Source organism: Falco naumanni, chromosome 7, assembly GCF_017639655.2.
Source record: "Falco naumanni isolate bFalNau1 chromosome 7, bFalNau1.pat, whole genome shotgun sequence".
NCBI classification, from domain to species: domain Eukaryota; kingdom Metazoa; phylum Chordata; class Aves; order Falconiformes; family Falconidae; genus Falco; species Falco naumanni.
The window spans coordinates 1028741-1056621 of record NC_054060.1 but is presented as its reverse complement, the minus strand read 5'-3'; the positions used below and the strand labels follow the sequence as shown (position 1 = coordinate 1056621).

Here is a 27881-nt window from a genome sequence, read left to right as displayed (position 1 = left end):
ACAAACATGCACGTGTTAGCATAACTTGCACAAGCTTGCACACACATACATATGCTTGCAACATACATGCGCACACTTGCACACTTGTGCACACTGCACACATGCTCACACATGCTTGCAAACCACTGCTCACGCGCGGCAGCATACTGGGGAAGCCAGGCACCCCCAGCTCAGCTGCTGCTCTAGAGTAATTAACGACTGCGCTTGCTGTAATTACAGATTTTTCGGGGTGCAGGGGGGAAGCGCTGCCCCTCCCTCCGCTTCGGGCAGCCCCACGGCGGCAGCCGGGGCGGCGGGGGGGCCCCTCGAGGCGAAAAATGCAAGGAGGTGGCAGAACTGTCCCTTTGGAGCCTTCCCTGCGCGTGTAAGTCCCGCTGTGAGGCGGCGGCTGGTGGGGCGGAGCGGGCTGTTAACTCTGGAACCTACCGAGGGCCGCAGAGGTGCGGGCAGGGGGCGGCTCAGCCCCTCGGGCGGCCCAGCCGGGGGGCGGCTGGCGAGGGGGGCGCCGGGGCTCGGGACCAGCCCGGCAGGGGGCAGCAGTGGGCGGAGCCGGGGCACCCCGCGCCGCTGCCAGCCTCCCCTCCTGATTGGCTGCCGTTCGCTCATTATGCTAATACCTTGCGTCTCGCCGGGGCCGGCAGGCTGACGTCACCAGCCCGCTGGCGGCCGCGCGCGCGGGTGGGGGGCGCTGAGCGGAGAGGCCCGGGCCGAGCCGAGCGGGGCCGAGCGGCGCCGAGCGGGGCGGGGCGGGGCGGGGCGGGGCGGCGGGCGCCTCCCGCAGCGGCGGCGGCGGCGGCGGAGCGGGCCATGGCCGCGGCGGGCAGCGGCGTGGCGGCGGCGGCGGAGGCGGGGGCGGCGTTCAGCACCGCGAACAGCGGCCGGGTGAACGGGCTGAGCCGCCCGCCCGGCGCCATCGCCATGAAGGATCACGACGCCATCAAGCTCTTCGTGGGGCAGATCCCGCGTAACCTGGAGGAGAGCGACCTCAAGCCGCTCTTCGAGGAGTTCGGCCGCATCTACGAGCTCACCGTCCTCAAGGATCGCTTCACCGGCATGCACAAAGGTACAGGGGGCTCCATGCCTGCCCGCGGGGCACGACCAGGCAGGGCGTCCTGGGGCGGGGGGACGCCCTGAGGTGGGGCACCCGGGTGTGGGGCACCCCTGAGGCGGGGAACCCCTCGGGTGGGACGCCCTGAGGTGGAGAGTCCCAAAACAGGGGGACCCCTGAGGTGGGATGCCCTGAGGTGGTGCACTTGGGTATGGGGCACCTGTGATGTGAGGAACCCCTCAGGTGGGACACCCTGAGGTAGAGTGCTCCAAAATAGGGGTACCCCTGAGGTGAGGAACCCCTCAGGTGGGACACCCTGAGGTGAGGCACCCAAATATGGGGCATCCCTGAGATGAGGTGCCACTTGAGGTGGGACACCCCTGAGGTGAAGGCACCCAGCAGGTGGGACACCCTGAGATGGGGCACCCATGATCTGGAAATACCTCTGAAGTGAAGACGCCCTGAGATGGGGCTCCTTTGAGATGGGGATACCCCTGAGGTGGGGTCCCCCTGAGTTGAGATATTCCTGAGGTGGAGGCACCCTTGATCTGGAGGTGCCCATAAGGTGAGGATACCCCTGAAGTGAAGGTACCCCGAGTTGGCGGCACTCTTGAGGTGGAGGTACCCCTGAGGTGGGGCACCCTGGTATGGGGCACCTCTGAGGTGGAGGCATCCCAGCATGGCACACCTCTGAGGTGAGGGCACCCCTGAAGTGGAGGCACCCTGGTATGGGGCACCCCTGAGGTGGGGACACCCCTGTATGGAGCACCCTGGTGTGCTGCTACCCTAAGATTGGGGTACCCCTGTGGCAGTGGCACCTGAGATGGAGGTGCCTCTGGGATGTGGACACCTGCCTGATACGGGAGCACCCACCTGGGGTTAGGGTGTCAGCCTGGGCTTGGGAGCTGCCGTCTGGCTTGGGGGCACCCCTGCGGCCAGAGCACCCCTGGGCTGGGAGAACCCTAATGGTGTTTAGGGCACCGGCCTGGGTTGAAGGCACCTGTCTGGCATTGGGGCACTCATGTGCGTTTTGGGCACCCCTGCAATGGAGGCACCCACCCAGGATACAGGCGCCCACTGCAGATGGGGGCACCCACCTGCCTGCCCCCCTGCCTGTGCTATGTCCCAAGTCTCTGCAGCACGGCAGGACGGGGGTCGCTGCCGGCTTGGCTAGTGTCCTGTCATGGGGTGCAGAGCACCTGGCACCTCAAGCAGTGGCACACTGAGGGTCTCACGTCTGCGCTGCCAAGGTCTTTGCAGAACCCCCAACCATGAGCTGGGGGTCCGTGGCACCAGAGCAGGGTCAGGGCACCCAGAGTGTCACCTGGATGGGATCTCACACTCCGCATATTGTCACCAAGCCCCTGTGCCACGGGCAGCGCCCCTTTCGCAAGGACTTTCTGGGAAGATGAAACTTGGCACTTGCAGATGCCGCCACGTTGGTGCCCTTAGGCCATGGGGCAGCTGCCCAGACGCCATTGTTCTCGGCACCATGGCCTTCAAAATGTCTCCAGGTACCTCTGAAGCCGCTTGTGAGCCCCAAACAATGGGATTCACACCTTGCCAGGCCCCCTTGGCACTTCCTCCAGTGTGGGCTCCAGCTGCTGTGGCCCAGATGTGTGATTTAATTGCAGACACTCCTCTAATTTGAATAGCATCCTTCTTCCTGGCAAGCCTCCAGAGCAGGATTGCTCCTGCTCCAGCCCTCCGAACTTCCTGGGACACCTGAGCACTGTCCACGTTGTCCCCTGCAGGGGAAAAGGGGGGAAAAAAAGGAGGAAAAAATACTGGAGAGGAGGAAGTCAATGTGATTACAGATGGTAAACACTGGAAATGGCACCAGGACTGACGTGAGCTGCTGCGCTGACCTCCCCCTTCCACCCGCAGTGGGATAATATTTAACCAGGGGAGATCTCTCCTTGCTCCGTGTGAGGGCAGATGTCCCCAACACCCCGAGGTGGGCGAGGGTCCCCATCTCTCAGTGTCCCCCCACCCCACTGCTGTGCTCCCTCTCCTCCCAGGCACACTGATTGTACTTATTAAGAGTTATTAATACTTAATCAGCTGGCGGATTTAATTGTGCCAATATTAAAAATGCATCAATGTCAATTTTATTCATTAAATATTTACTTTGTTGAAGGGAAACTGTTTTGCTGCTGTTTTAATATCGCTTTCAGATGCTTTTGGATGTGACCCCAGCAAATTGGGGGGGAGCCCTCGGGGAGGGAGCAGTGCAGCAGCCGCATGGGGACCCGGGATGCTCCCATGGGAATGGGAGAGATGGAGGGGAGAGGACTGGACCCTGTTCCCTGGGCTCGCTCATCGCCGCCAGCTCCAGGCGAGTGAGCGGCTCGGCAGCGTGAGTCAGCGTGGGAAAACCTCGCCCCAGGCGTATTCCTGATTCCCGAAGCGCCGCGATGTCGGAGGAGCCAGAGCATCTTCACCACACGAGTCTCATCCCAAGGAGGATTCTTAGGGCCAGGAGAAGTGTGGCAGCAAGCAGGGATGCGTGGCCTCGAAGCCTGGAGACCACCTTCCTGGAGGGCTTCGGCTGCAGCTTTTTCCAGAGCCTGGGGCTGGAGTGCTGCTGCCTGTGTGCTGCAAGACTTGCTGCCTGCTCTTGCCTTGCTCCTTCCATCCTTCTGCTGCTCCATCTCCCACCCTGTTTCAGGGCTGAGCTCTGGCCCTGCTGGGAGCAGCGCCCACCTAGGTGCCAGGGTGCTGGATGTCAGAGTGCCAGGGTACTAGGATGCCGGGGTGCCAGGGTGCCACTATGCTAGATGTTGGTGTGCCAGGGTGCTGGATGCCACAGTACGATGGTGCTGGATGTCAGAGTGCCAGAGTGCTGGGTACCAGGGTGCCGTGGCGCTAGATGTCAGAGCGCCAGGGTGTTGGGGTGCAGGATGCCAAGGTGTCAGGTGCCAGGGTGCCAGGATGTTGGATGTCAGGGTGCCAGGGTGCTGAGACACCCTAGTGCCATATCAGCTGTGCTGCTGGCCCTCCACATGCCCAGGGCTTTGTGGCGGTGCCGGGCTGGACACTGATCCCATCTCCCCGTCTCCACAGGCTGTGCCTTCCTCACCTACTGCGCCCGTGACTCGGCCCTGAAGGCACAGAGCGCCCTGCATGAGCAGAAGACGCTGCCTGGGGTAAGTGACACTGCGGGGGGGGGGATGTCAGGGTGAGCTGGGGCGGGGGACGGTGACACCTGCCTGGCGCACGGGCGCAGGAGCCACTTCCAGTGGCCACAAACCGAGGCATTGATTTTCCTGCCGCCCGTGTGCTGTTGCGCTTTCTGTGGGCTCCGACCTCCCGAGCTTAACAAAGTGAAAATAAATATTTAATTATTCGCCTAAATAAAAATCAATAGGGCCGCTGGTTGGCTGGGGAAAGCGCCGGGGCCCATGAATATCAATCCCTGCCTCGGGTGCGCGGAGCTGCCAGAGGGGGATGAGGTTCACAGGGACGTGGCTTCCTGAACCACACTCTCACTGGCAGTGCTGTGCATCAGTAGGTTTAAGAGTTATCAGCCCGCTCTGGCAACCTAAAGGAGGTGGGGGATCATACCTTGCTGCGGGGCATGGGCTTGCCTGTGTCCCCTTCTCCACACACACACGCATGTGCGAGATGTATGGCTGCTGTAGCTGCTCACTTCTCACCCTGCACCCTGTGTCAGGGCAAGCAGAGGGGCCTGTGTGAGCACATGCTTGCACGTGGGCGTGCAGGCACATCCCTCTGCGTGGGCACACACCTGTGTGCACCCCTCTGTGTGTGTGTGCGTGCAGCAGTGCTTGGGTGTGCATCAGCCACATCTGGGCAGGTCTCTGTGTGTGTACACCCCTGTGCTTGTGCACACACGCCTGTGCCTGTGCACAGCCAGTGCTTGTGCTCACACCTCCATGTGCACACCCCTCTATGCTTGTGCACAACCTTCTGCTTGTGCACACCCCCTCCCTACAGCTGTGCACACCCCCGTGTGCTTGTGCACACACCCTCTGCAGCTGTGCATACTCCTGTGCTTGTACATGCGCCCCTACGCTTGTGTACACTCCCGTAGCTGTGCACACCCCTCTTTGCTTGTTTACACTGGTGTGCCTGTGTACGCCCCTGTGCGCTTTTGCACACACCCATGTGCTTGTGCACACCCTTCTCTGCTTGTGCACACCGGTGTGTGCTCATATACACAGCCGTGTGTGCTTGTGCACACCCCTCTCTGCCTGTGCACACCCCTCTCTGCTTGTGTACAGATCCTCGGCGCCTGTGCCCCCCCCCCGCGGCTGTGCTCACCCCCCACGCCCCGGGCCCCCCTGCCCTGCCGAGGCCCCGCCCCCGGCGCGGAGTGGGGGCGTGCCCAGGCGGGGAGGGGGCGTGTCCCCATCGCGGCCCCTCCCCTCGGCTCGGCCCGGCCCGGCTCGGCCCGGCTCGGCGGGGCTGCGGCCGCCCCTCCCCCTGCCCCGCCTCCCGCGCGCCGCTGCGCGAGCCGAGCCGAGCCGAACCGGGCCGAGCCGAGCCGAGCCGAGCCGAACCGAGCCGGGCCGGGCCGGGTCATGCAGCTGCCGCAGGTGCCGGCGCCCGGGCCGCGGCCGCCCGTGCTGTGGGTGCCCGCCGGGTCCAAGATCCTCTGCATCGAGGTAGGGCCCCGCCTTTGTCTGCCGCCGGCTCGGCTCGGCTCGGCCCGGCCCGGCCCGCCCTGTGTGCTGGGGCATCCGCACCCGCGGGGTAGGGGTGCTGCGGGGTGCGGGCTGCCGGCACCCGCGGGGGGGGGTCTGCCCCGGGGTGTTTGCCCGCGGGGATGGGGGTGGCGGCGCGGGGGCTGTACCTGCTGCCGGGGCCGGGGGGCGGGCAGGGGCGCTGGGAGCTGGGTGCGCTTGCACGCCGAGGCGGGGTGTGTGCATGCCTGGGTTGCTGCCATGGGTGTATCTGCTCCACGGGTGGGGATGGGGTGGTGTTGGTCAGCGGTGTGCCCCTGCACCCAGGGGTGCTGTGTGCGAGGGTGGGTGTCGGTGAGGAGGGTGGGTCTGCACCCGGGGAGGGGAGCGGAGGGGTGTTGGTGAGGGGGGTGTGAATGCCTGCGTTGGTGAGGAGGGAGGATCTGCGCCCCGGGGATGGGGTGCAGTGTGTTGGCAGGGCGGCTGTAGGTGATCAGGGTGTATTTGCACGCAGGGATGGGGTTTGTGAGCTTGTTTGTGTGCGTGTTGATGAGGAGGGTGTATCTACATCCAGGGATGGGGAGGGTGTAGGCAGCGGGTTGTTGGGTAAAAGGGTGTATCTTGCACACAGGGATGCTGTGTGTGAGTGTGGGTGTTGGTGAGGAGGGTGTATCTGCACCCAGGAACGGTGTATGTTGTTGTTGTTGGGGATGCTGGTGAGCAGGGTGTATTTGTGGGCAGGGACAGAGTGTGTGCCTGCCTGTGTTAGTGAGGAAGGTGTATCTGCACCCAGGGATGGGTTTGTGTGTGTGTTTATTGGCCGAAGGGTGTATTTTTCCAGCCTGGGTTTGTGTGTTGGTGGTGTGTGGTTGCAGGTGTGCAAGGGGATGTGTCTGGGGGGGTGTTGCACCCATAGATGGTGCAGGGGTGTGTGCGTGTGTGTTTGCGGGGGTACAGTTTTGCACCTGGGGTGTGCACAAGTGGGTGTTGATGGGGAGTGGCAGCACCCAGGGTGATGGATGTGCAAGTGTGTCGGTGGCTCTGTGTGTGTGTAAGCTAAAGGTGTCTTTGCACCCAGCGATTGTGTTCATGGTGATGGAGTGTGGGTGTACCTGGGCCTTGAGGGGTGGCAGTGGTGGGTGTGTGCATGTGTGCATGTGTGCGTGTGTACACACTGGGTGTGAGCAGGGAGCAGAGAGTGCGTGTGTGCGTACAGGTATTGCATGGGTTCCCACACTGTGGGTGCCCGGTGGGGGAGCTGGACAGGTGTGCGCGGGGCTCAGGGGTGCGTGGGTGGTGGTGAAGATGGGGCGCGGGTGCTGCTGGGGGGGAGCCGTGGCCATCCAAGGGTGGCATCCAACATTGGGTGTCTGTGTGTCTGCAGGGCTGCCGGCAGTCCCACTGTGGGTCCCATTGCCGCAATGGGGAAACTGAGGCAAAGGGCATTGTGTCCCTGCCTGGCATGGATGTTGGCACTGGCTGTGCACCCTGGGGTGCGGGCCTGTGGTTGTGTGGGATCCACAGCTGCGGAAAGGGTGCTGTGGGCATTGTGTGAGTGTGTGGCTGTGAGTGGGTGGGTGCTCATGAGGGCTGTGGGCTCAGGGTGTGCAGGTGTAGGGGTGTCGTGTGCAGATGTACACAGGGCTGGGTTGGGGTGGATGTGTGTGGCTGCACGTGGGTGTGCAGTCATGCTGGGACAGATGTACGGTTGCGCATGGGGCTGTGTGGGTGCAAGCATGCGGCTGTGTAGGTGTACAGTTGTGCGGGGGATGCTGAGGCGAATGTGCAGCTGTGGGTGGGTGGATGTGCACAGAGGATGCTATGTGTGGGGCTGAGATTGTGCTCAAGAGGTGTGCAGGAGTGGGAGTGTGGCTGTGGGGGATGTGCAGTTGTGTGTGGGGGTGTGCTAGGATGGTAGTGCACCTGTGCAGGGTTGCACGGGGGGTGTAACTGTCACCAGGTCGGCTGTGTCCCCTCGCTGTGAGTTCAACCCCAGGGCTCTGGCAGGGTGTTCTCATGATGGGAGGGTGTTCCTGTAATGGGTGGCTGCCTGTACCCAAGCACCTGTCTCCTTGCACTGGGTGCTGGTTGCCTGGGTGCCCCCCAGGCTGCTATGGGCACCTGCTGCTCCAGCATCACCCAGTGCCTCCACCTCAGCTCACTGGATGCATGGTGGCCTGCTGGGTCCTCTGGCTGTTGGGCAGGAGGAGGAGGGGACACAGAGGAAGAAGCAAGGGCCAGAGAAGCATCCCTGTTCCCTAAGGCCAGTCCCCTGGCAGTGATTGACCCTGGGCTGGCTCTCCCCCATGCCCAGGCTGTTGCGGGGCTCTGCATTTGGGTGGGGGGCAGTGCCCGAGCAGTCAGGAGGTGGTTTAGCAACCAGCAGTGACCCCCTTGGGCTGTAGCACGCCAGTGGTTTGGCCATGGGGTGCTGTAGCTGGGGCTCTGTGGGGCACCCATGGGTGACAGTGGCTGGTGGGTGCTGGGACACCCCAGACAGGGTCTCACGTGACTCTGGATGTGCCAGTGTATTCTTGGGGTGTGCGAGGATGCAGGGAAGATGAGTGGTAGTTGGGGGATGGATGGGTGGATGTGTGGGTGCTGTGGGGGTGGAGAGATGGGTGCTGTGGGAGTGGAAGGATGGGGGATGGTGGATGGGGGATGGATGGGTGTTGGGGATATGGAAGGGTGCTATGGGGATGAGTGTTGATGGGTGAATTGGCAGGTGAGTCCTGGGGGGAGATGGGTATATGGGTGATTGTGTGGGTGTCATGGATGGGTGAACGGATGGATAGGGGCTGAGAGGTGGGCGGATGGGTGTGAGGACCAGGAGGAGATGGGTGGGTAGTTGTTTGAGTATTGGGGGATCGATGGAGGGCTGCTGGGCAGTGGTGGGTGGCTGGGTGACTGTGTGGGCACAGGAGCATGGTGCAGGGGTGCTGTGGGGACAGGTGGGCACTGTGGAGGTCTGGGTGCCCATGCCATCTGCCGGTGCCAGGGGAGCCAGTGCAGGGGGGCACTGAGCACCCCAGGGAGGGCACGGAGCGATGCTGGGGGTGCCAAAAACCCATTTTGGGGGTGTCCACAGGCCAGGGTGGTTTCTCCCTGGTGCGGTGCGGCAGCCCTGGGGTAGGTTAGCTGGTCCCCAAGGCCTGACATTTATAAACATCAGCCGCTCCCGGAGAATCAATACAGTTTAATAACCGGCGAGCAGAGACGGGAGACACATCAAAATGACACTCTGCGGCTCCGTAAATGTTATTCTAAATCATACTTGCTGGGTTTATTACATTAAGCATACAGCAGTGGGCATGGGAAATTTATTCCATCAAAGGCCATTGCACTAGGAAATGTGACTGGTGGGTCGGTGGGGGGGGGGGCAGCAGCTCCCCCCCCCCCCCCCAAAAAAAAAAATGAGGTTCCCTCCTCCCGGCCTTGGCAGGGACTTGGGGGACAGGGGGATGTTGGTTCTACGGGTCTCCATGCTGTCACAGCCACCTGGGTTTGGGGTGAGCCGGATCCTACCCTGGTGCAGGGGATGGGGTGGATGTTTGGGAACCGGTGACATGAGGGCAACCGGGTGGCCCTGTGTCCCTTGGTGCTACCCCATGGCTCCTGGGGACTTGGTCCCCGCCCTGGACCATCCCCAGCTCTGCGCTGACATTTCTCCCTGCGTTTCCCTGGAGATGAGGTGGTTGCTGTGGAAACCTTCCTCCTCTTCTTCCTTAGCCATCCTCTTCCTCACCCTGGGGGGAGGGGGGGGGGGGAAGGGCCTGGCACTGCCCCCACCCAGCCCTTAAATTTGGGGAACCCCTCCAGGGGTGCACAGGGGGACCCCTGGGGTGGGGGTACACACCCACATGGGTGTGACAGCAGCACGCGTGTGTGTGGCTGTCCTTGTGCATGCTCCAGCCGTGTATGTGTGTGTGCACACCCGCCCTGTCATGCGTGACATCCTGCCGTTGCCGTGACAACCCCATCGAGCACATGGCTCAGGCTCCGCAGCATCGCGGGGGAAGCACGCTTGTTGCTGTGGAAACGGCCGTAATTGTAGCATTTTTCGGCTAAAAGAGGGGAAAAAGGAGGGGGAGAGAGGAGGAGAAAAGGCTCTGTAGGGCAGCGGGCCAGGGACGTGTGCACCAGCCCAGCATGTCCTGCTGCACATGCGTGTCACGCTTGCGGGTACACACAGTGGCAATGCACAGGAGGCTGAAATTGGGTGAGAATCAGGAAAAGAAGAGCAGTGGTGGTGCTGCCAGAGGGGCTGGGGCTGTCTGGGTGCTGCTGCTGCCTCTGCAGTCCTTTGCAGTCGAGGAAAGCGGGCAGGCAGCCAAGGCTGGCACCAGCAGCCCGGCGGGCACCTGCAGCACCGGGTGGGTACCCATCCCTGGGGCCATAGTGTCATCTGCCACCCGTGGCATCCCTGGTTCAGCGTGGCCACGAGCCTCAGCTATGTTCTTGCGGGTCCCTCCCCTGCTCCCCACCCTGGCTGCCTGTGCCAGCCTGTGGCCCAGTCCTGCTCTTCCCCATGGAAAGGGTTCAGGGGGGCACAGCACCGTCACTGGCCATCCACTTCCGCTTGTGTGTTGCAGATGAACCGCCCCATCCAGGTGAAGCCGGCCGACAGCGAGGGCCGAGGAGGTAGGTCCCTCCTTCCCCCGCTGCCCAGCGTGGGCAGGGGGTGCAGGGCCATCCGGGGGGTGATGGGGGACATGGTGGCATCGGGGATCTGCCACAGGGAGGTTTGTTTGCAGAGAAACTTGTGAAAGGAGCTGCCTTTCCCAGTGGCATCCAAACCTGAGCACAGAGCAAACGCTATCTCTGCTCTCCCTGCTAAGCCATCTGGGGGGAATGTCCTGATGTCATGCCGAGAACATCCTGATGTCATACCATGAATGTCCTGACATCATGCCAGGCAGAGTGCCAGCCAGCTGCTCTCTGACAGGCTCTTCGTTTATCAAACAACCTAATTACCTGCCCAGAGCTGCCTGTGGGGACCCTGACAGAGTTGAGGTGTAGGAGTTGGCCATGCCTGGCCCCAGCCCCTCTCAAACAGAAACTGCCACCCCCTCAAATTCTCCGTAGGCGTTTGCAGCTCACGGGGCTGCAGCATTTCCAGGCTGAGTTGATAATTTGGGCAAAATTGCAGGAATCGGATCAAAATCCCCTGATGTTCCTGGTGCCACAAGCAAGTGCTGGGCGCGTAGGCAGGCTCGGACGTGCAGGATGCTTGCGTGGGGCTGCCCGCCCTCGGCAGGATGGCTGGGGTAGATATCCCCCCTGTTCAAAACACATTATTAAACACGCTGCAAGCTGGTCCCGGCACGTCCCAGAGGGACCTGGCAAATAAATTACCCACTTACTGAGCGTAATTGGTGAAGGATTAAAAATCGATGAGTGAGCTCAGGCGCCCGGCTCTGGCCCCCTTGCCCAGGAGGCGATGCTCGGCTGCCAAGCCCGTTCCCGCAGCCGCCTTCACTGGGAGATGGTTTATGTTTAACTAGACAACACATGAGCCCTATTCCCTTAACTAATTTTCCTGGTACCTTAACGGACAGAGCATTAATCGTCTCCTGCCATTATTTATTTATTTCCCCGGCAACGCTCTTGACAGGGCACCTTATTTTCTTTGTCAAATGCCATTAGCGCGCGGTGGGAGCGCGCGGCCGTGCAAGACAGATGCTGGTAATAATAATGAAATTCTCATTATTTACTCTCCCTTCTCTCGTGTTTGGGTTATTTATGTCCCCTGGGCATGGTCAGAGGCTGCGGGTTATTCTGCAAGTCAATCATGCAAAGGCAATCACCACTGTTTTGCGGGGTCTCTTTGTTTCCCAGTCGCATCCCGCATCAGTGCCAGGGAAGCTGGCTCCTCCATCCTTGGAAGAAGCCCTAGCTCCGCTCCCTGAAGCAGGAGCCGGCTCTTCTCAACTTCACCCCTTAGCAATTTTCCTGCAGGAGAGGTTTTCTCACCCCGAGTGTTTTGTAGGATGGAGGTGATAAACCCTGCATCTTTACTGCTGGATCGGCATTGCTCCCTCCCCAGGCTCTGGTGTTACCTGGCTCTTTCCCCTCCATGCACTGTCTGCAAACGGGATGAGGGGAGGGGATGGTGAGTGACATCCCACTCTCTGACGGGCTTGGTTTTGCTTTTAGAAGACAGGAAGCTCTTTGTGGGCATGCTGGGGAAGCAGCAGAGTGAGGATGATGTCCGGCGCCTCTTTGAGCCCTTTGGCCAGATTGAGGAGTGCACCATCCTCCGAGGGCCTGACGGAGCCAGCAAAGGTGGGCTTTGGGGAGCCAGGTGAGCACCCTGTGGGTCGCCGGGTCCCACATAGGGTGTGAGCCGCCAGCTGGGCAGCGCTGGCTCCCACAGTGGTTGAATCCAACCTCTCCCATGTCCCCTTTCTGCCCTTAGGTTGTGCCTTTGTGAAATACGGCAGCCACGCTGAGGCACAGGCTGCCATCAACAGCCTGCACGGCAGCCAAACCATGCCGGTAAGTGCCAGGCTCTTGCCCTGCTGTGTTCGACCCCATGCTGCCTGCATAATCCAATGACCAGCTAATTTGATCCTCTGTCTAATTGGATCAAAATCCTACAGACTGGCAATTTGTTGGCCAGATCACCCCAAGGTTCATCCTTGCCTGGGCGCTGAGCCCTGGAGGTGGGTGTGCAGGGCTCATTCCCTCTGTGCTGGAGAAAGGGGCTGTTTAATTTAATGCCGAAGGTCAAAATTGTGAACGAGGAGGGAAAAAAGGAAACAGAGGTCAGGGAGCTGCCGCTGGGGAGAAAAAACAGCTATAATTAAACCTTGTATTGATCGCTGGTTGCTGCTGCCAAGCCGGGCACCATCCCCGGGGCCAAGGATGCTGCAGCTGCTGCGAGCCAGCGGGTCCCTCTCCGGAATGGGGAGACATTTCAGGGGCATTGCCAGGGTCCCACCATTGGCCCCATCTTCCCCCCATCTCAGGGTGCCTCGTCCAGCCTGGTGGTGAAGTTTGCGGACACAGATAAGGAGAGGACCCTGCGGCGGATGCATCAGATGGCAGGACAGCTGGGCATCTTCAACCCCATGACCATTCAGTTTGGCGCCTACGGGGCCTATACGCAAGCGGTAGGAGCTGGCGCTGGCCGGGACCTGGGGGTTCAGGGGAGCCCTGGGCGTGAGGAGCTCTGTTCTTGCCTGTGAAAGCCTGTGTGGGATTGTACCGGTGCCAGTGGGTACGGATGCCCATCAGGGTTGGTGTATCCCCATTTAGGAGCACAACAGAGGGCTTCACCCCCTCCCCAGGTGAGGGTGGCATGGCTGTAGGGTGCAGCAGTACCGTATATCACCCTTTTTAGTGTCACCTAGATGACCTGCTGTCCCTGGGTCCAGCAGTGGGTGGGTGGCATTTATCCTTCTGAGCCCCTATGCGTGGATGCAGAGGGGGAATGCTAATTTATCCTGCCCTGCTCCCCTCTTCTCTTTGCCTCTCGCTCGCTTTCCCCTATTCCTCCCTTTCTTTCCTTAAGATCATGCAGCAGCAGGCGGCCCTGATGGCAGCTGCGCAGGGGACCTGCCTGAACCCCATGGCTGCCATTGCCGCTGCCCAGATGCAGCAGATGGCTGCCTTCAATGTCAGTGGGCTGGTGGCTGCCCCCCTCACCCCCTCTTCAGGTACGACCCCCCTCTGTTTGCCCCCCATCCTGCTCAGCATCCTCAGAGGGGGCTGCCAGCACTGATGCCTCCTTCACTAGGTACAAGCACGCCCCCCGGCATCAGCACAGCACCCGTGCCCAGCATCGCCACGCCGATTGGGGTGAACGGCTTCAGCCCACTGCCACCGCAGACCAACGGGCAGCCCACCTCGGAGACCATCTACACCAATGGCATCCACCCCTACCCAGGTAACCCTCCCCGCATCTGCCTGTGCTCTCTGCCACGTTCCCCCAGGGCTGGGGACACATGCTTGGCTCGTGCGGCAGGTGCCGGGGGTGCTCCCTGCCTCGGGAATGCGCTGGATGAACCAGCCGTGCGCTGATCCCCACTGAAATCCCTCCTCCCGTGGCTGCGCCGCTTTCGTGAGCAGTGTGATGCTCCTGCCTTCTGTGAGACGGCAGGGAGCAGCCCTGCCCCTCCGCGGCAGCGCGCGACTGAGAGCCTCTCTTGTGGGAGCCGCTCGTCCCTGTGTTTCTCTTGCTTATTCTCTCTTCCTTCTCCTTTTCTTTTCCCAGCTCAAAGCCCCACCGTGGCAGATCCCCTCCAGCAAGCCTACGCAGGCATGCAGCACTATGCAGGTCTCAAACTTTGCTTTGCTCTTCTCCTCTCTCTCCCCTCTTTGCTTCTCACCCTTATTTTTGGGGGGTGAACGTTACCCTGGGGTTGAACCACAGGATTGGAGCGATGTGCTTGGGCACAAATTAATGTGGTGAGCACAGGGTGCCGTACCCTGCCAGGAGCTGCGGGGCAGCGATGGGAGTGACGCTGATGCAGAGCGCCATCCCCTCGTCCCCAGTGACACAGATGCACTCCCCAAATGGCCCTCCGTGCAAATTTTGGATGGAGGAAAGTGAGTTTTAATGCCCACGGGGCTGAAATAACTCCATGGGGGAGAGCTGGCGGTGGTACCTAGGAGAGGGGGCAAGGTTTGGGCAGTGATGGAGAGCCTGCTCCATGCTGGATCCTGCCGACACGCCAGCCTGCTGGTAGAGATGGCCATGGAGGCACCAAGACATCAAAAATCCTTGGATGTTTGTTATGTGGCCAAATCTGATGGCCAAGGAGATGGGCTGCAGAGAGAAGGGAGTCAAAGCATCCTGTTGGATGTACATCAAGCCTGGCAGTCATTTAATAACGAGCACTAACAGCAATTTTCAGATTTGACAGAAAATCAAGTTTCGGACCCCAAATTGTTGAGTTTTTTCAGCCAAAAGTGCTTGATTTCCTCAACCTTGAGGCCGTATTACTGCTGCCACCAACGCCGCTCCTGGGAGAGCCATTCCTGTATCCCTGGCCTGCAGCGAGGCTGGGGCCATGCTGGCAGGGGTGGGAAGGGCAGAGCCAGCAGCCCTGGGGGAGGAGAGGCACCTCCATCAAGGGTGGCAGCAAGGGACATCCCTGTCCCCAGCCCTTCGTGGGGCTGGGGCAGGCACCAGGGTCTCAGCTCTGTGTTTCTCTCTCCCAGCAGCGTATCCCACTGCCTACGCACCCATCAGCCAAGCCTTTCCCCAGCAAGCGCCCATCATCCCGCAGCAGCAGCGAGAAGGTGAGGGGTTGTGGGGGGCACCCTGCCATGATGGGGCGGGTGACTCCTTGCTCCCCCCTCCAGGGGTGACCCCCTACCTCATGGCTGATGCGTGGCTGTCCTTTGTGTGTCACCCAGGTCCCGAAGGCTGTAACCTGTTTATTTATCACCTGCCCCAGGAGTTCGGGGATGCGGAGCTCACGCAGATGTTCTTGCCTTTCGGCAATGTCATCTCTGCCAAAGTCTTTGTGGACCGTGCCACCAACCAGAGTAAATGCTTTGGTAAGTCGCGGTGTGCGGCTCCCCCTGATGTCCCAGCTCAGAGGTCCAGCTCTCGCCAGTCCCCAGCTCAGGGGTCCTGCTCTCCTCGACATCCTGGCTCAGGGGTCCTCCTGTCCTCGACATCCCAGCTCTCCCCAGTCTCCATGTTGGGGGTCTGGCTCTCCCTGGTCTCTGGCTTGGAGGTCCAGGTCTCCCTGATGTTCCAGCTCAGGCATCCGTCTCTCCCGGACATTCCAGCCTGGGGCTCTGCCTCTCCCCAGCATCCCCACTTCAGGGGTCCGGCTCTCCCCAGTGCCCCAGCTCGGGGGTCCAGCTCAGGCAGCACTGACAGGTGACTGAAGCCACATGGTGGCTGGAGCAACACGGCTGTCTGTCCCAAAGCCAAAGGGCCAGTTTTTGTCCCGCACCATGCCAGGGCAGAAGGATGTGGCCTCCTGCCATCCCCTCTTACGCTGTCCCCTGTGTCCTTAGCCCAGCACACCACTTGCCACTGCCATGTCTGCTCTGCTGATGTGGCTGAGTGCCACCACTGCCACCTGTATGTTCTGGTGTGCAGACCTGTCACCCTGGTGTCCCCACCCTCGTACCTCCACAGGACTGCAGACCTTGGTGTCCCTGTAGACCCTGTCACTCCAGTGTCTTTGGAGGCCCCATCACCTCAGTGCTGCTGCAGACCCTGTCACCCTGGTGTCCTGTGAGCCCATGCATCCCATCCTGGTGTCCCCACAGACCTGTTCACCTTCGTGTCCCCACATTCCCCATCACTTCGATAGACCCTGTCACCCCAGTGATCCTGCAAATCCCATCACCTTAGTGCCTCTGCAGACCACTCTGGTGTCCCTGTGGACCCTCTTAGGCTGGTCTCCACAGACCCTGTCACCTCCATGTCCCTGCAGACCTTGGTGTCCCCAAAGATGCCATCAGCTCATCACCCAGTCCCCTGCAATCCGGGGCTGCGCTATTACCCACAGTGCCCCTCTCCCAGCACCCCAGCACTGGGGCTCCACCGGAGGCTGCGCGCAGGAGCATCCTGTGGGATTTCAGCGCCTCGGTTGAAGTAAAGCGGTAACTTGTGGTGTGACAAACTCCTCTGACGCCTCGTCCCTCACCCCCAGGTTTTGTCAGTTTTGACAATCCGACAAGCGCTCAGGCGGCCATTCAGGCCATGAATGGCTTCCAGATCGGCATGAAGAGGCTAAAAGTCCAGCTAAAGCGGCCGAAAGATGCCAACAGACCCTACTGACCCCTGCTCACCCTGCCCCTACGGAGAGGTAAGGGGCTGCGGGGGGGCTGGCCCTGCAGCACCCCACTGCGATGCTCCAGGGGACCTGGCAGTGGGGCTTGGCTCACCTAGAGCATCGCGGGTGCCGTGTTTGCTCCAGGAAAGTCCTTGTGTGCGTGCCGGGGCGTCTCTGCACCGGGGACTGTCTGTGCGTGTGTTTCAAACTCAGAATTGGCACCCCCTCTCCATCCCTCATCCCTCGGTCCTTCCTTCCCGCCATCCCCCAGGACACAGACTAACGGCCTCTTTGCTGTTTTGCAGGTCGGGCGTCCCGCGGTGTCTGACGACTTTCCCCTTCCCCAAGTGCAGTATCCAAACCTGTAACTCTCTTTCTTTGCAACACATCCCAGAGGAGGAGGAAGAGGAGGAAGTGGAGGAGGAGGTGATGGAGAAAACGGCGAAGAAGAGAGCCATTCTGGTCGTAGCTTTTCTTTTCTTTTTTGATTTTTTTCCCAAACTGGTCTTGTTTGTTACTTAACGGGAACAAGAGAGTGAGGAAGACAAGGAAGGAGGAGAGCAATGCGGCGTCGGGGCTGAGATTTGCTGCTGGCCGCTCGCCGGGACTCACTGAATCCCTCGCTGGGAGAAAGGACGACGGCCCCGGGCAGCCGGGGTACGATCCACCTTTGTTTTTTTTTTTAAAGCACTCATTTGCTGCTACTGATTTCCCAGGAGAAACGAGGAAAAGAGGCTCCAAATGGATTCTTAAACCAAAGCCGGTGGGATGGGACCAGCCTCGGGCGCTTCACCTGGAGGATGCTTGTTTGGAGAAAAGAAAAATGGCAAGATTTTCTTTTTCCCCACATCGTGGGGGGGAGAAAAAAAAAGGATCAAAGTATGTTGGACTTATAGAAGATATATATAAATAAGTATATATATATATATATCCCATGGAGCAGGGTGGCGGGACGCACGCTTCCCCCTGCTTGTCACTGGCACAGGGACATAGGATTACTTGTTTCAGAGTCATATCATTCCTTAGAGTTTAGGGACCAAAGGACTATTGCTTTTTTTAAATATATCTATAAATAAATTAATTTAAAAAAAAACAAAACACACAAAAAAACAAAACCAGGAAAGAAGAAGAAAAACAAACCAGAAATTAAGAAGGTTGAGAAAAACCTCGGGTGTTAAGAGCTGCAAGTGTTTCCTAGAGGGCTCGGTTTTGGGGGGCCGATTTGTGGGGCTCAAGGGCTCGGTTTTGGGGGCCAGTTCCTGGCCAGGGATGGGGGATGCAGAGGGGGGTTTCTGGGGGGCTGTGGTGGCTCCCCCAGCCCCGCGGCCCTGGCAGGAGCCGGCAGGGGGGGAGTCAAGCTGGTCAAAAGAGCCCCTCGGTCGCCTCCGGCAGAGGGCGAAGCGATGCGGTTCTTTGCATTTTCGGTTGGTTTTGGGGGGTTTTGGGTTTTTTTTTTTTTTTTTTTTCAGCCAAAAAAAAAGAAAAAAAAAGAAAAATGTGAGGTTTCGGCAGAAACAAAGCGAAGCAAAATAAACTTATTTTGTCAAAATCGTCACCTTGGTTGGTTCGTTGGAGCAATTGCTGCCGTGTCCTGTCACCCCCACTCCCCCGAGAAGATGACGCTGGGACCCCTTTCTGACCAGCCCGACCCTGGCTGGGCCGAGGTGACACCAGGGGAAGAGGGTGGGTCTCTCGTATTTGCTTTTTCCCAGGAATTACCGTTTCCTGAAGGAATTCACGGCAGCTGCGGAGGGGACCAGGGCAGGACCTGGCCCCATGGTTTCACCTTCTGGCTGAGCAATGGGGAGCTTCTGGGTGACACTGGCACATCCCCTCGGTGGCTGCACCCGCAGACAAGCGGCTGCGGTGATCGGGGGAAAGGGGCTTGGTTGATTTTTTATTTAAGGGGTGCAGAAGAACCCTAAACCCCACAAATTCAAGCAAGAAGAGTGGGTAGCCGGCAGGGCGGGTGGTGAGGGGACAGCCACCTGCCTGATGCCCCCCCTGCCCCGGTTTGGGTGGCCCTTGGGGACATCACGCAGCCAGTTGGAGATGAGCAGTCGTGGACAGATGTTGGGGTCCCTCTGTAACTCCCTGAGGGCAGGGGACACTGCAGAGGTGACGCTGAGTGCACCCACTGGTGTGATGAGCCTGGCAGGTCTGAGTCAGTGACTGTTCCCAAACTGGGGTATTTTTTAAAGTCAATTCTTAACTTTCTTTTGAAACCCTAGTTGGTAATGACACCCCGGCTCCCGCCGGGCAGTGAAGGGCTGGGTTGGGGGATTCATTTTTATTGTTTTGGATCCCTGGGCCCCTCGAACGCCTGGCAGGGGATCCCTGTGTCCCTGCCGGGCTGGCCGGTGTCCCCAGGCGCCTTTGGGTTGATGCCACCTCTCAAGGGCTGGTATTTCACTGCCGAGGCCTCGTGCTGCTGTGATTGACCCGAGAGCTGCTGGGGCATGGGGAACCGCGGTGGCACCCCATCGCCTCCGCCAGCCCCGCCGCCTCCGCCAGCCCCGCCGCCTCCTGGTCCTGGGCCGAGCCCCGGGGCACCCCGGCGGGTTCGTGTGGGTCTGGCTGTAGTGGGACGAGCCGTGCTGCCACCGCCTGCATCTGTGTAGTCGTTGGGATCGGTTTGGGCCAGAATAAAGCGCATCCCTGGGAGGCCGCCTTCCCCTCCTGCAGGCGAGTCTCGGCCAGCCCCGGCCCCTCCCCGGTGCTGTCCCATCCCTGAGGCACTGTCCCTTAGCAGGTGCTCCCTGCTCCATGCCACCATCCCTTTGCCGGGTGTGACAGTGGTGTTTCCCTCCCCACAGCCCCAGGCAGTTTAACTACACCGACACAGATTCCTTTACTCTTTTTTTTTTTTTTTTTTTTTTTTTTCCCCTGTGTTTTTTGGGTTTGTTTTGGTTGGTTTTTGTTTTCGTTTTTGTTTTTTTGCTTCGGTTTCTCCTGGTAGATAAAAACCCCATTGCTGCTAACTCCAGGAGGGGCGGCCACCGGCCACACCAGCCCCCACAGCTCCTTCTCCACACTGCCACAGGGTCCGGGACACTGGGGGACGGGACAGGGAGGGGACAAGGGACGGCTAAACCCGCCTGATGCTCACCGGATGCTTGACGCCTATGTACAGGGTGGAGCTGCGGCGCTGGCCCCCGTCTCTGCCCTGCCCAGGAGGCTCGAAACCCGCTTGTCCTTCCCAGCCTCGCGCGGGGTCTTCACTCGGCGCCGGGGGTCCCAGGGAGGTCCCCACCGCCCTCAGTTTGTGTACACCTGAGTCCCAATCACACGCATGATCTCCTTCTGGATTTTGGGGTCCTGAGTATTGATATTGGCATCTCCCACTTGGCCATCTTCGTACCTGGAAGGGGAGAAAGGGGGGTGAGGGGGTGTCCCAGGGGTGTCCCATGGGTGTCCCACGGGTGCTGGCCAGGTGGGTGCAGCCTGGGACTCACACAAAGAAGAAGCGGGTGCAGACATGGTCCGAGACGGGGCAGACCCAGATGTTGCCGTGTTTCTGCAGGTCCTTGGAGGTGATGACTGCCAGGGGAAGGGGCTGTCGGACGGGGGACAGGGACAGAGGTCCCTGCTGGGGGCAGCCTGTGGTGGGCACCCGCCCTCCCTCCTCCTTCCCCCTACCCAGTGAGCCAGGGATGCAGGTGCTGCCTGTCCTCCCCCCCCCCCCCCGCCACTGTCCCCCCGCCACACGTCCCCGCACCTTCGCAAAGTGCGATGCAGTTCAGGTTGCGGCTCTGGAGGAAGCGGGACTGGATGGAGCGGGTCTGCGGGGAGAGCAGCCGTCATTACCTTTCCTGGCCAGGGTCGGCACGCCCCATCCCCAGCACCCATGGGTGCCATGTCCCCAGCCCCATCCTCTCAAGGTGTCCCCCGGCCCGTCACCTGGGGGATGGTGTTCATCCGGTTGTACCGCTGCACCAGCTCGTCCTTGGAAGGCATCCGGTGCTGCCCTTTCCCCATCCCTGCGGAGAAGCAAAGTGGTGGCCGTCACTCCTGGGCAGAGAGCACCCTGGGGTGATGCAGGGACACATGCCACAGACAGGGACGGTCACGCTGTGTGCTCTCGCCCTGTGGCTGAACCCTGGGAACCCCCCAGAAGTGGGCACAGCGGTTTTTGGAGCCTAGAAAATGTAGGGGGGGTTAATTCCCTGGCGCATTGGAAAGCCCCAACCGGGCTGGGAAGAGGCTGGCGCAGGTGGGAAGGATGCGGGATGCTGCCCACTCCCGCACGGCTCCTCTGGCTGGCACGATGCCGAACGTCCCCGGGCCCATGCAGGGATTGGGATGGGAGCGCAGGCAGGACTGGGCAGCGCAGGCAGCCTCTTACCTGAGTATCCAAAGGAAATACTGGAGATGGGGCTCAGATAGATGCCCTTGCCATAGGCTGCTCCATGCAGCTTGCAGGAAAACACCAGGGTGAGCGACACAGGGTCACTCCGACAGCTTGGGTACGGTGGCGGTGGTGGCGGCAGCCCGGCCTCGGCAGGCAGCGCACCCCCAGCTGCCTGCCCCCCTGCCTGCCCCCCTCCCTGCCTGCCTGCCTGCCCGGGGCAGGGGCCAGGCCCAGGGCAGCGTTACCTGCAGTTTGGTGTAGGAAGCGTTGACCAGCCCATTGCGGAGGATGGAGTGCCAGTTCTCAATGTGAGAGCCGCTGGAAAAAGCCAGCCCCATGTCAGCCTGCCCCATGACACCCGCCTGGGGAGCTCCCACAGCCCTCCCAGCAACTCACTGGAAAGCAAAGGTGCTGCCATAGAGTTTCTTGGCAGTGCGGAACCGGGCTTCCTTGGCCGGGGGGCTGCTGAGCAGGAGGAACTGGTGGGAGGTGTGCATGAACTTCAGCTGCTACCAGGGGAAAGGGAAGAGCAAAGGCGGCACCGGCAGGGAGCGAGGACAGACAGACAGACAGACAGACAGACAGACAGACAGACGGAGATCATGCACGGCAGCCTGGCCCCGTGCCCAGCCCTGCTTTGGCCATCCTGAGCTTGTCAGGAGGGCCCATGGCGTTCCCTGTCTCCTGTCCCCCATCCCCCATCCCATGTAAAATACCCTCTGCCCTACACCCCGCACCTGCTCCCCAATCTCACAGGCTGCAGGCCCCATCCCAAAGGCTGCATCCTAGAGCCCACACCCTCACATCACCCACCCCACATCCTTATGTCCCTAATCCTCCATCGCACATCCTACAGCCCACAACCCACACCCTGCATCCTACATTGTGTAGAGGAATGAAGCTGGGTTAATTATCATTGATAATATACAGCTGTGGGCTGGCTTCAGGGGCGGCGCCTTGGCTGATGCAGATAAAGTGCAGCTGTGGCTGGTTCTGTGAGGAGGCTGGGCAGCCAAGGAAGAGAGAGGAGGAAGAAGCAAGAAGAGAGGGAGGGAGGGAGGGAGGGAGGGAGAGAGAGAATGAGAGAGAGAATGAGAGAGAGAATGAGAGAGAGAATGAGAGAGAGAGAGAGAGAGAGAGAGAGAGAGAGAGTGCAAGCAAGCAAGCAAGCATGCTCTGGATGAGGAGAGGAGAAGGCAGGAGAGGGACTGGTATGAAGAGTGTGTTGGTAGGAGATGGTAAAAGACCTTGTTGCAGCTTGATAGTTTGGAGAGTGCTGCAACAACATTGCACGTCTCATATCCTACAGACTGCATCCTATAGCCTGTACCCTGCATCCGTATCTTATATCCCACCTCCCATATCGTATGCCTTGCATGCCATACCCTGCATCCTATAACCTATGTCTCACACCCTATAGACTGCCCCCTGCATCTTGCCTCTTACATCCCACGTCCCACACCCCATATCCCACATTCCATACCCTCTGCCCTGCCCGCTGCACCTGCACCCCACCTGGAGCCCAGCCAGGCCCCTTACCCTGCTGAGAGGCAGCTTGACGATGTGGGATCTGTTGCTGGAGATTATCCTTGGAAAGAGGAGGAGGGAGAGGAGAAGGAAGGTCAGACAGGCTGGTCCCATGCTCCTCTGGGAGTGGGGCTGAGCTGGGAGCTGCACCAGAACCCACCCCAAGGCCGGTAGATGGTTGCAATCCCATGGGAGAAAGGGGCTGAGGATGCCTGGTTGCCTCCTACCCCATCCTGTCCCAGGGGACATGGGGCAGCAGGCAGGAATATGGGGCAGTGGGATGAGGTCATACCACCCTTGGCCTTACCACTGCAGGAGGGGATGGGCCAGGGGGTCTAGCTTGTCCATCTGCTTCTTGATCTCCAGGTAGGACCCCTGGCAGAGGCAAGAAGGGGTGTGGGTGTCTCCCCCAGCACCCACCCAACCATGGGCAGATGGTAACCAGCAACAAAATGCCACCCCTGGTGAAGGATCTCATGCTGGAGGGGTCTCGCGTGGGGCCATGCTGGTGTACCTGGGTCATCTCCCGGATGGACATCACGCTGTCCAAAGCCTTCTGCAGCCGCTCATAGTTCTTCTTCTGCACACGGAGCAGGAGAGAGGCATCAGAGAGGTCCTCGGGGCTCCCCCAGCCCCATCACCCCCCAGCATCTGGGAGCATTGTCCCCCCAGTGCTTACCTTGGGGTTGAAGGCAAGTGTTTTGGGGTCGTTGGGGTCCACCACGGAAGGGTAAGGCTCAAAGATGATGCTCTTGCGAGGGGACTCCAGGGCTGCACGGCACATGGCCACCAGCAGGTCCACCACCTTGGGGACAGAGTGTGGGGGTGAAGGGACAACCCTGAGGTGATGGTGTGGTCACCTGTAGTGTGCACCCCTACCTCAGCACCCGTGGCCACCTCCTCTGCCGCGCCGGACATAACGCCCAGGGTGTAGAAGGAGAAGACGCAGAGCTCCCGGGTGCACACCGCTGGCTGTGGAGGTGACAGGAGCCGTGGGGAGGGTCAGGGACAGTGACATGGGCCGAGAGCCCACACCTGCCTTGTCCCCATCACTGCACCTTGAGCATGGAGCCGTTCTGGAAAACATGCTGCTCATCGCACACCACGCAGTACTCGTTGAGCGTTGGGATCCGCTGCTCCGCGTACTTCATGATCTGAGGGGGAGGACGGTGGGAGTCAGCCACCGTGGCGGCTCCGGGCAGTGGGATGGGGCTAGGTGGGGTGTGGGGCAGCAGAGAGGATGCTCCCGGCAGTGGGATGGGGATAAATGGGATGTGAGACAGTGGGAAGAATGCTCCAGGAAGCAGGATGGGGCTCAGCAGGACACGGGGCAGCAGGGAGGTTCTCCGGGCAGTGGGACAGGGCCGAGCGGGATGCAGGACCCTCACCTGGACGAGGAAGCCGTACTCCAGCGTAGGAACATTCTTGCAGTGGCCGCCGACCTGCGACGGAGCCGGAGCGGAGCCAGCTGCGTTATCCCCTTCCCCCCATGCACCCCCCCCTCCGCACGGCACCGGCAATCCCAACCCCGACCCCTGGCACAGCAGGACCCACGACGCACCAGCACCCTCCTGGGGCCACAGCACTGAGGGGGAGGTAACACCCCGCAGGACCCCATGGCTGGTGCGCCAGCTTGCCCATGAGCACCCAAGGGTGCTGGGGACAAGGTGCAGGGGAGAAACCCTGCACCCACAACCCAAGGATGTCCCACCACCCCATGGCAAGTGATCTGACCCTGGAACTGCCCCCCGGAATCTGGGAAGGGAAAGGAGAGGAAAGCAAACCCCGAGGCGGGGAGGCACCCACCAGGATGTTGAAGGGGGCGACACCTGCCTGGGTGCTGGGGGGTGGGTAGCCGAAAACCTCCACCTTGGGGTTCTTCACCATACAGGAGACGGAACGGTTCATCAGGCGGTTGACACGAGCCTCGGGGATGCCCAGTTTGCCCTTCAGCACTGAATCCTGGATGACGGGGAAGCTGGGAGACCTGCAGGCACGGAAACCCCCTGAGCTCCCCAGCGTGTCACTGTCCCTACTTCTCCATCACCTGGTTCTGAAATCAGCCTTTGGCTGGGTTTTGGGAGCAACCTCCACCTCCTCGGGCTTTGGTAGGGAGCAGCAGCATTCAAGGGGTGAGTGGGGAAACTGAGGCATGGTGCCAGGTCCCCAGCCACCCAAGGGTGAGGGGACAGAGGTCCCTTGGGGACACTGTCAGGGCCTTACTTGGGGATGGGGGAGAAGATGCTGAGGCCAGCGCGAAACTTCTTGATGGTGCCGCTCGTCTTGAACCAACTGTGCCGCTTCTCCTGCTGGGTCTTCAGGAAATCGTTGCTAAGGTGTTTCCATTGCTGAGATGTGAACATGCCCAGGATCCTGGCAAAGAGGTGGTATGGGTGCCTGAGCAGGCTGCCGGCACCCATGGGTGCTTCGGTGCCCACTGAGCCTGGTGCTTGGGTGGTCCGTGCCACCCAGCTCCTCTGCTTCCCCACCCAAAGCCAGCGGTGAGCCCATCACGGGGCCGTGTGGCAGATAAAATGTGGTGGCATGGGGACATGTGGCACCTTGCTGGTTTTGGGGCAAAATAGTGACACTGTGGACCACCCTGCCGACCACCCTTGCCCTGGGGATGCCCACTGCATTTTGGCTCTTACTTCTTCAGCTGCAGACCCAGCCCAAAGCCCTCCTTGTTGGATGGCTGGAAAACCTCGATGGACGGTTCTGCAGAGAGAGAGAGAGGACAAGCTGTCGGTGCCACCCACCGGTGTGCCCATCCCAAGGGCACATGGGGACATCATATCCTGCCTGTCCCTACTCACCGGGGCCATCGAGGTACTGGGAGAGGGAGAAGCGCAGGCGGAGGACGATGGGCTCCGTCCGCAGCACCTTCCATGCTGTCGCCACCTCCTCCTGCCGAGGGAGAGCTGTGATTCAGCGCAGCTGTGGGGACCCCCACAGCGGAGGGAAATTTGGGGACCCCCAGACACATTTCCCCACCCTCCCTGTGCCAACACTGCTGGAGCAACCCGGGGACTCACATCGAGGAAGCTGATGTTCACATGGAGGTCAATGTCCACATCATCGATGGTCCCGTACTCCCTGTGAAGACACGTGGTGCTGCGGTGAGGCTGGCACAGTGCCGGAGTCGCTGCCTGGTGCCCACCGTGCCAGCGCAGGCAGGCCCGCGGGGCAGTGATGGCCACGTGTGGCTCCCCGTGTACCAAGTGCATGCAGCCCTGAGACCAGGACGGCAGTGGGAGAGTGCCCGGATTGTGGACAGGTGCCTGGGTATGGCACAACCAGGTGCCCAAGGGGATGGCATGATCAGGTGTCCAGGGGATGCCGTGGCTGGGTGTCCTGGGGATGGCACAGCCGGGTGCCCTGGGGATGCCGTGGCTGGGTGTCCTGGGGATGGCACAGCCGGGTGCCCTGGGGATGCCGTGGCTGGGTGTCCTGGGGACAGTATGGCTGGGCACCCAGGGATGCCTGAAGCATGGCACAGCCAGCTGCCCCAGCGATGCCGTGGCTGGATGCCTGCGTATGGCACAGTTGGGTGCACCCACCTGACGGCCACGGCATTCTCGCTGTAGATCTCCTTCACGGCCTCGATGTCGGCGTCCAGCTGCGGGTGACGGTACAGGTCGGCAGCGCAGGTCCCCTGCAGCACAGCACCCCGTGGCATCATGAGACACAGAGCTGCCCCTGCACACTCAGGCTCAGGTTGGGGGTCCCTGAGCCCCCCCATGGCACCCATAGGACCTGTCACCTGTGGTGCCCACCTGGACGCCGTAGAGGAACTCCTCGGACTCATTGTCCCCGTCGGAGTCATCGTCCGTCCAGTACTGGCCCTTGAGGTCCTGAGGGGCAGAGGGTCGGGGGAGCAGCAGATTAGTGGGGCCAGAGGGTTGGGGGGCAGCAGGGATGGGGGGAGTGGAGATGGGGGGAGAGGGTTGGGGGGAGCAGGTTGTAGGGGAGAGGGTGGGGGGGAGGTGGATTGCGGGGAGAGGGGATGGGGGGAGAGGGCTGGGGGGTGGAGTGGGGTGGGGTGGGTGGGTTGTGAGGGGCAGATTAAGGGGGAGTGAATTTGGGGGGTAGCAGTTTGGGGGAGTGGGTTGTGGGGAGTGATTTGAGAGGAACAGTTTGGGCGGCATGGGGTGTAGGATGAGGGGAGTATTTTGGGGGGCTGTGGGATGGGGCAGTGGGATGGGAGCAGTTTGGGGGGCAAACAGGACGGGGGAGCAGTTTTGGGGGAGTGGGATGGAGCAGTGGGATGGGAGCAGTTTGGGGGGCAGTGGGATGGGGGAGCAGGTAGCAGGGAGCAGGATGGGAGGCAGCAGATTGGGGGGAGCAGGATGGGGAGAGCAGGATGGTGGCAGTGGGGGACACAGCAGGATGGGGACAGTGGGGGGGGGCAGCAGGGGACACACAGCAGGATGGGGACAGTGGGGGGGGGCAGCAGGGGACACACAGCAGGATGGGGACAGTGGGGGGGGGCAGCAGGGGACACACAGCAGGATGGGGACAGCGGGGGAGGCAGCAGGGGACACACAGCAGGATGGGGACAGTGGGGGGGGGCAGCAGGGGACACACAGCAGGATGGGGACAGTGGGGGGGGCAGCAGGGGACACACAGCAGGATGGGGACAGCGGGGGGGGGGCAGCAGGGGACACACAGCAGGATGGGGACGGGGGGCGGGTGGCCCGCGCACAGAGCCGCTGGGGGGGCCTGGTCCATCGCGACAGCGTGGGGGTCCTGCCCGGCCCACCCCGTCCCCGTCCCGTGCCGGGGGCCACAGGGCCACTCAGGGCCACCGAGGGCCACCCGAGGCCCGGCTCCCCCCTCCTCCCGCCCCGAGTAGGCCCCGTCCCGCCGCCCTCCCCGCCCGCCACCCCCGGGGCCTGCCGCCGCTGCCGGGCCCGGAGGGGCTGCCCGCGCCCCCCGCGCCCCCCGCGCCCCCCGGCCGGCCCCCCCCTCACCATCTCAGCGGCGCCCGGGCGGGCCTGCCACCGCCTCCATGCTGCCGGGCGGGCGGGCGGCCATCGGGCCTTGACGTCAGGCCCCGCCGCGGGCCCGGGCGCCACCGCCGTCACCCGGCAACGCTGCCGCTGACGTCACCCGTGGGGACCCCCGCACCCCCCGGTACTCCCAGCAGGGCCCCGGGGACCCCGGGCCCGCGGCGGCCGTGACACAGACCTAAGGGGCTGGCGGTGGGCCCCAGTGCCCCCAGCACAGTGTCCCCAGCACAGTGCCCCCTGGTCCCCGTGGCCCCGGCTCAGGGTCCCCCATGGCCCCAGCACAGGGTCCCCCACGGGGTGGCCACGGTGGGTCCCCCCACGGCGTCCCCATGGCCGAGCACAGAGTCCCCAGCACAGGGTCCCCATGTCCTGGGCACAGGGTGGCCACCTCGGGTCCCCACATGGCGGCCAGGGTGTCCCCATGGTTCAGCATAGGGTCCCCAAGGCCCCAGCGCACAGCGGCCATCTTGGGTCCCCATAGGGCTGGCACAGGGTCCCCATGGTCCAGCACAGGGTCCCCAGCGCAGGGTGGGTACCCTGGGCCCC

At 61.4% G+C, this 27881-nt stretch overlaps 2 protein-coding genes across 15 annotated transcripts; one reads left to right on the top strand and one right to left on the bottom strand.

The window, feature by feature from the left end:
- Nucleotides 1–770: 770 nt before the first annotated feature.
- Nucleotides 771–17906, top strand: CELF6 (CUGBP Elav-like family member 6). 7 transcript variants are annotated; one of them, XM_040601879.1, is made up of 13 exons: nucleotides 771–1063; nucleotides 4115–4197; nucleotides 10290–10338; nucleotides 11857–11982; nucleotides 12116–12195; nucleotides 12669–12812; nucleotides 13214–13358; nucleotides 13439–13588; nucleotides 13916–13978; nucleotides 14866–14946; nucleotides 15064–15207; nucleotides 16323–16478; nucleotides 16751–16881. In XM_040601879.1, the coding sequence occupies exons 1-12, from the start codon at nucleotides 808–810 to the stop codon at nucleotides 16448–16450; spliced, it is 1449 nt and encodes a 482-aa protein (XP_040457813.1). In that variant the 5' UTR covers nucleotides 771–807; the 3' UTR covers nucleotides 16451–16478; nucleotides 16751–16881. The 7 variants fall into 7 exon arrangements, with proteins under 7 accessions (XP_040457813.1, XP_040457812.1, XP_040457811.1 ...); XM_040601878.1 differs by having other exon boundaries at nucleotides 11854–11982; nucleotides 14869–14946; XM_040601877.1 differs by having other exon boundaries at nucleotides 11854–11982.
- PARP6 (poly(ADP-ribose) polymerase family member 6) lies at nucleotides 17088–27426 on the bottom strand. Of its 8 annotated transcripts, none has more exons than XM_040601870.1 (22): nucleotides 27297–27426; nucleotides 26100–26177; nucleotides 25884–25978; nucleotides 25359–25419; nucleotides 25140–25230; nucleotides 24975–25041; nucleotides 24547–24696; nucleotides 24130–24310; nucleotides 23712–23765; nucleotides 23382–23477; nucleotides 23203–23295; nucleotides 23003–23128; nucleotides 22838–22903; nucleotides 22631–22698; nucleotides 22336–22384; nucleotides 21193–21305; nucleotides 21042–21114; nucleotides 20791–20860; nucleotides 20346–20425; nucleotides 20164–20227; nucleotides 19901–20001; nucleotides 17088–19806 (listed from the first exon to the last, which is right to left on the bottom strand). In XM_040601870.1, exons 1-22 carry the CDS (start codon nucleotides 27297–27299, stop codon nucleotides 19534–19536), a joined length of 2052 nt encoding a protein of 683 aa, XP_040457804.1. In that variant the 5' UTR covers nucleotides 27300–27426; the 3' UTR covers nucleotides 17088–19533. The 8 variants fall into 8 exon arrangements, 6 of the variants coding, with proteins under 6 accessions (XP_040457804.1, XP_040457805.1, XP_040457806.1 ...); XM_040601871.1 differs by having other exon boundaries at nucleotides 21193–21302; XM_040601872.1 differs by having other exon boundaries at nucleotides 19584–19806; nucleotides 19901–19985.
- Nucleotides 27427–27881: the final 455 nt, after the last annotated feature.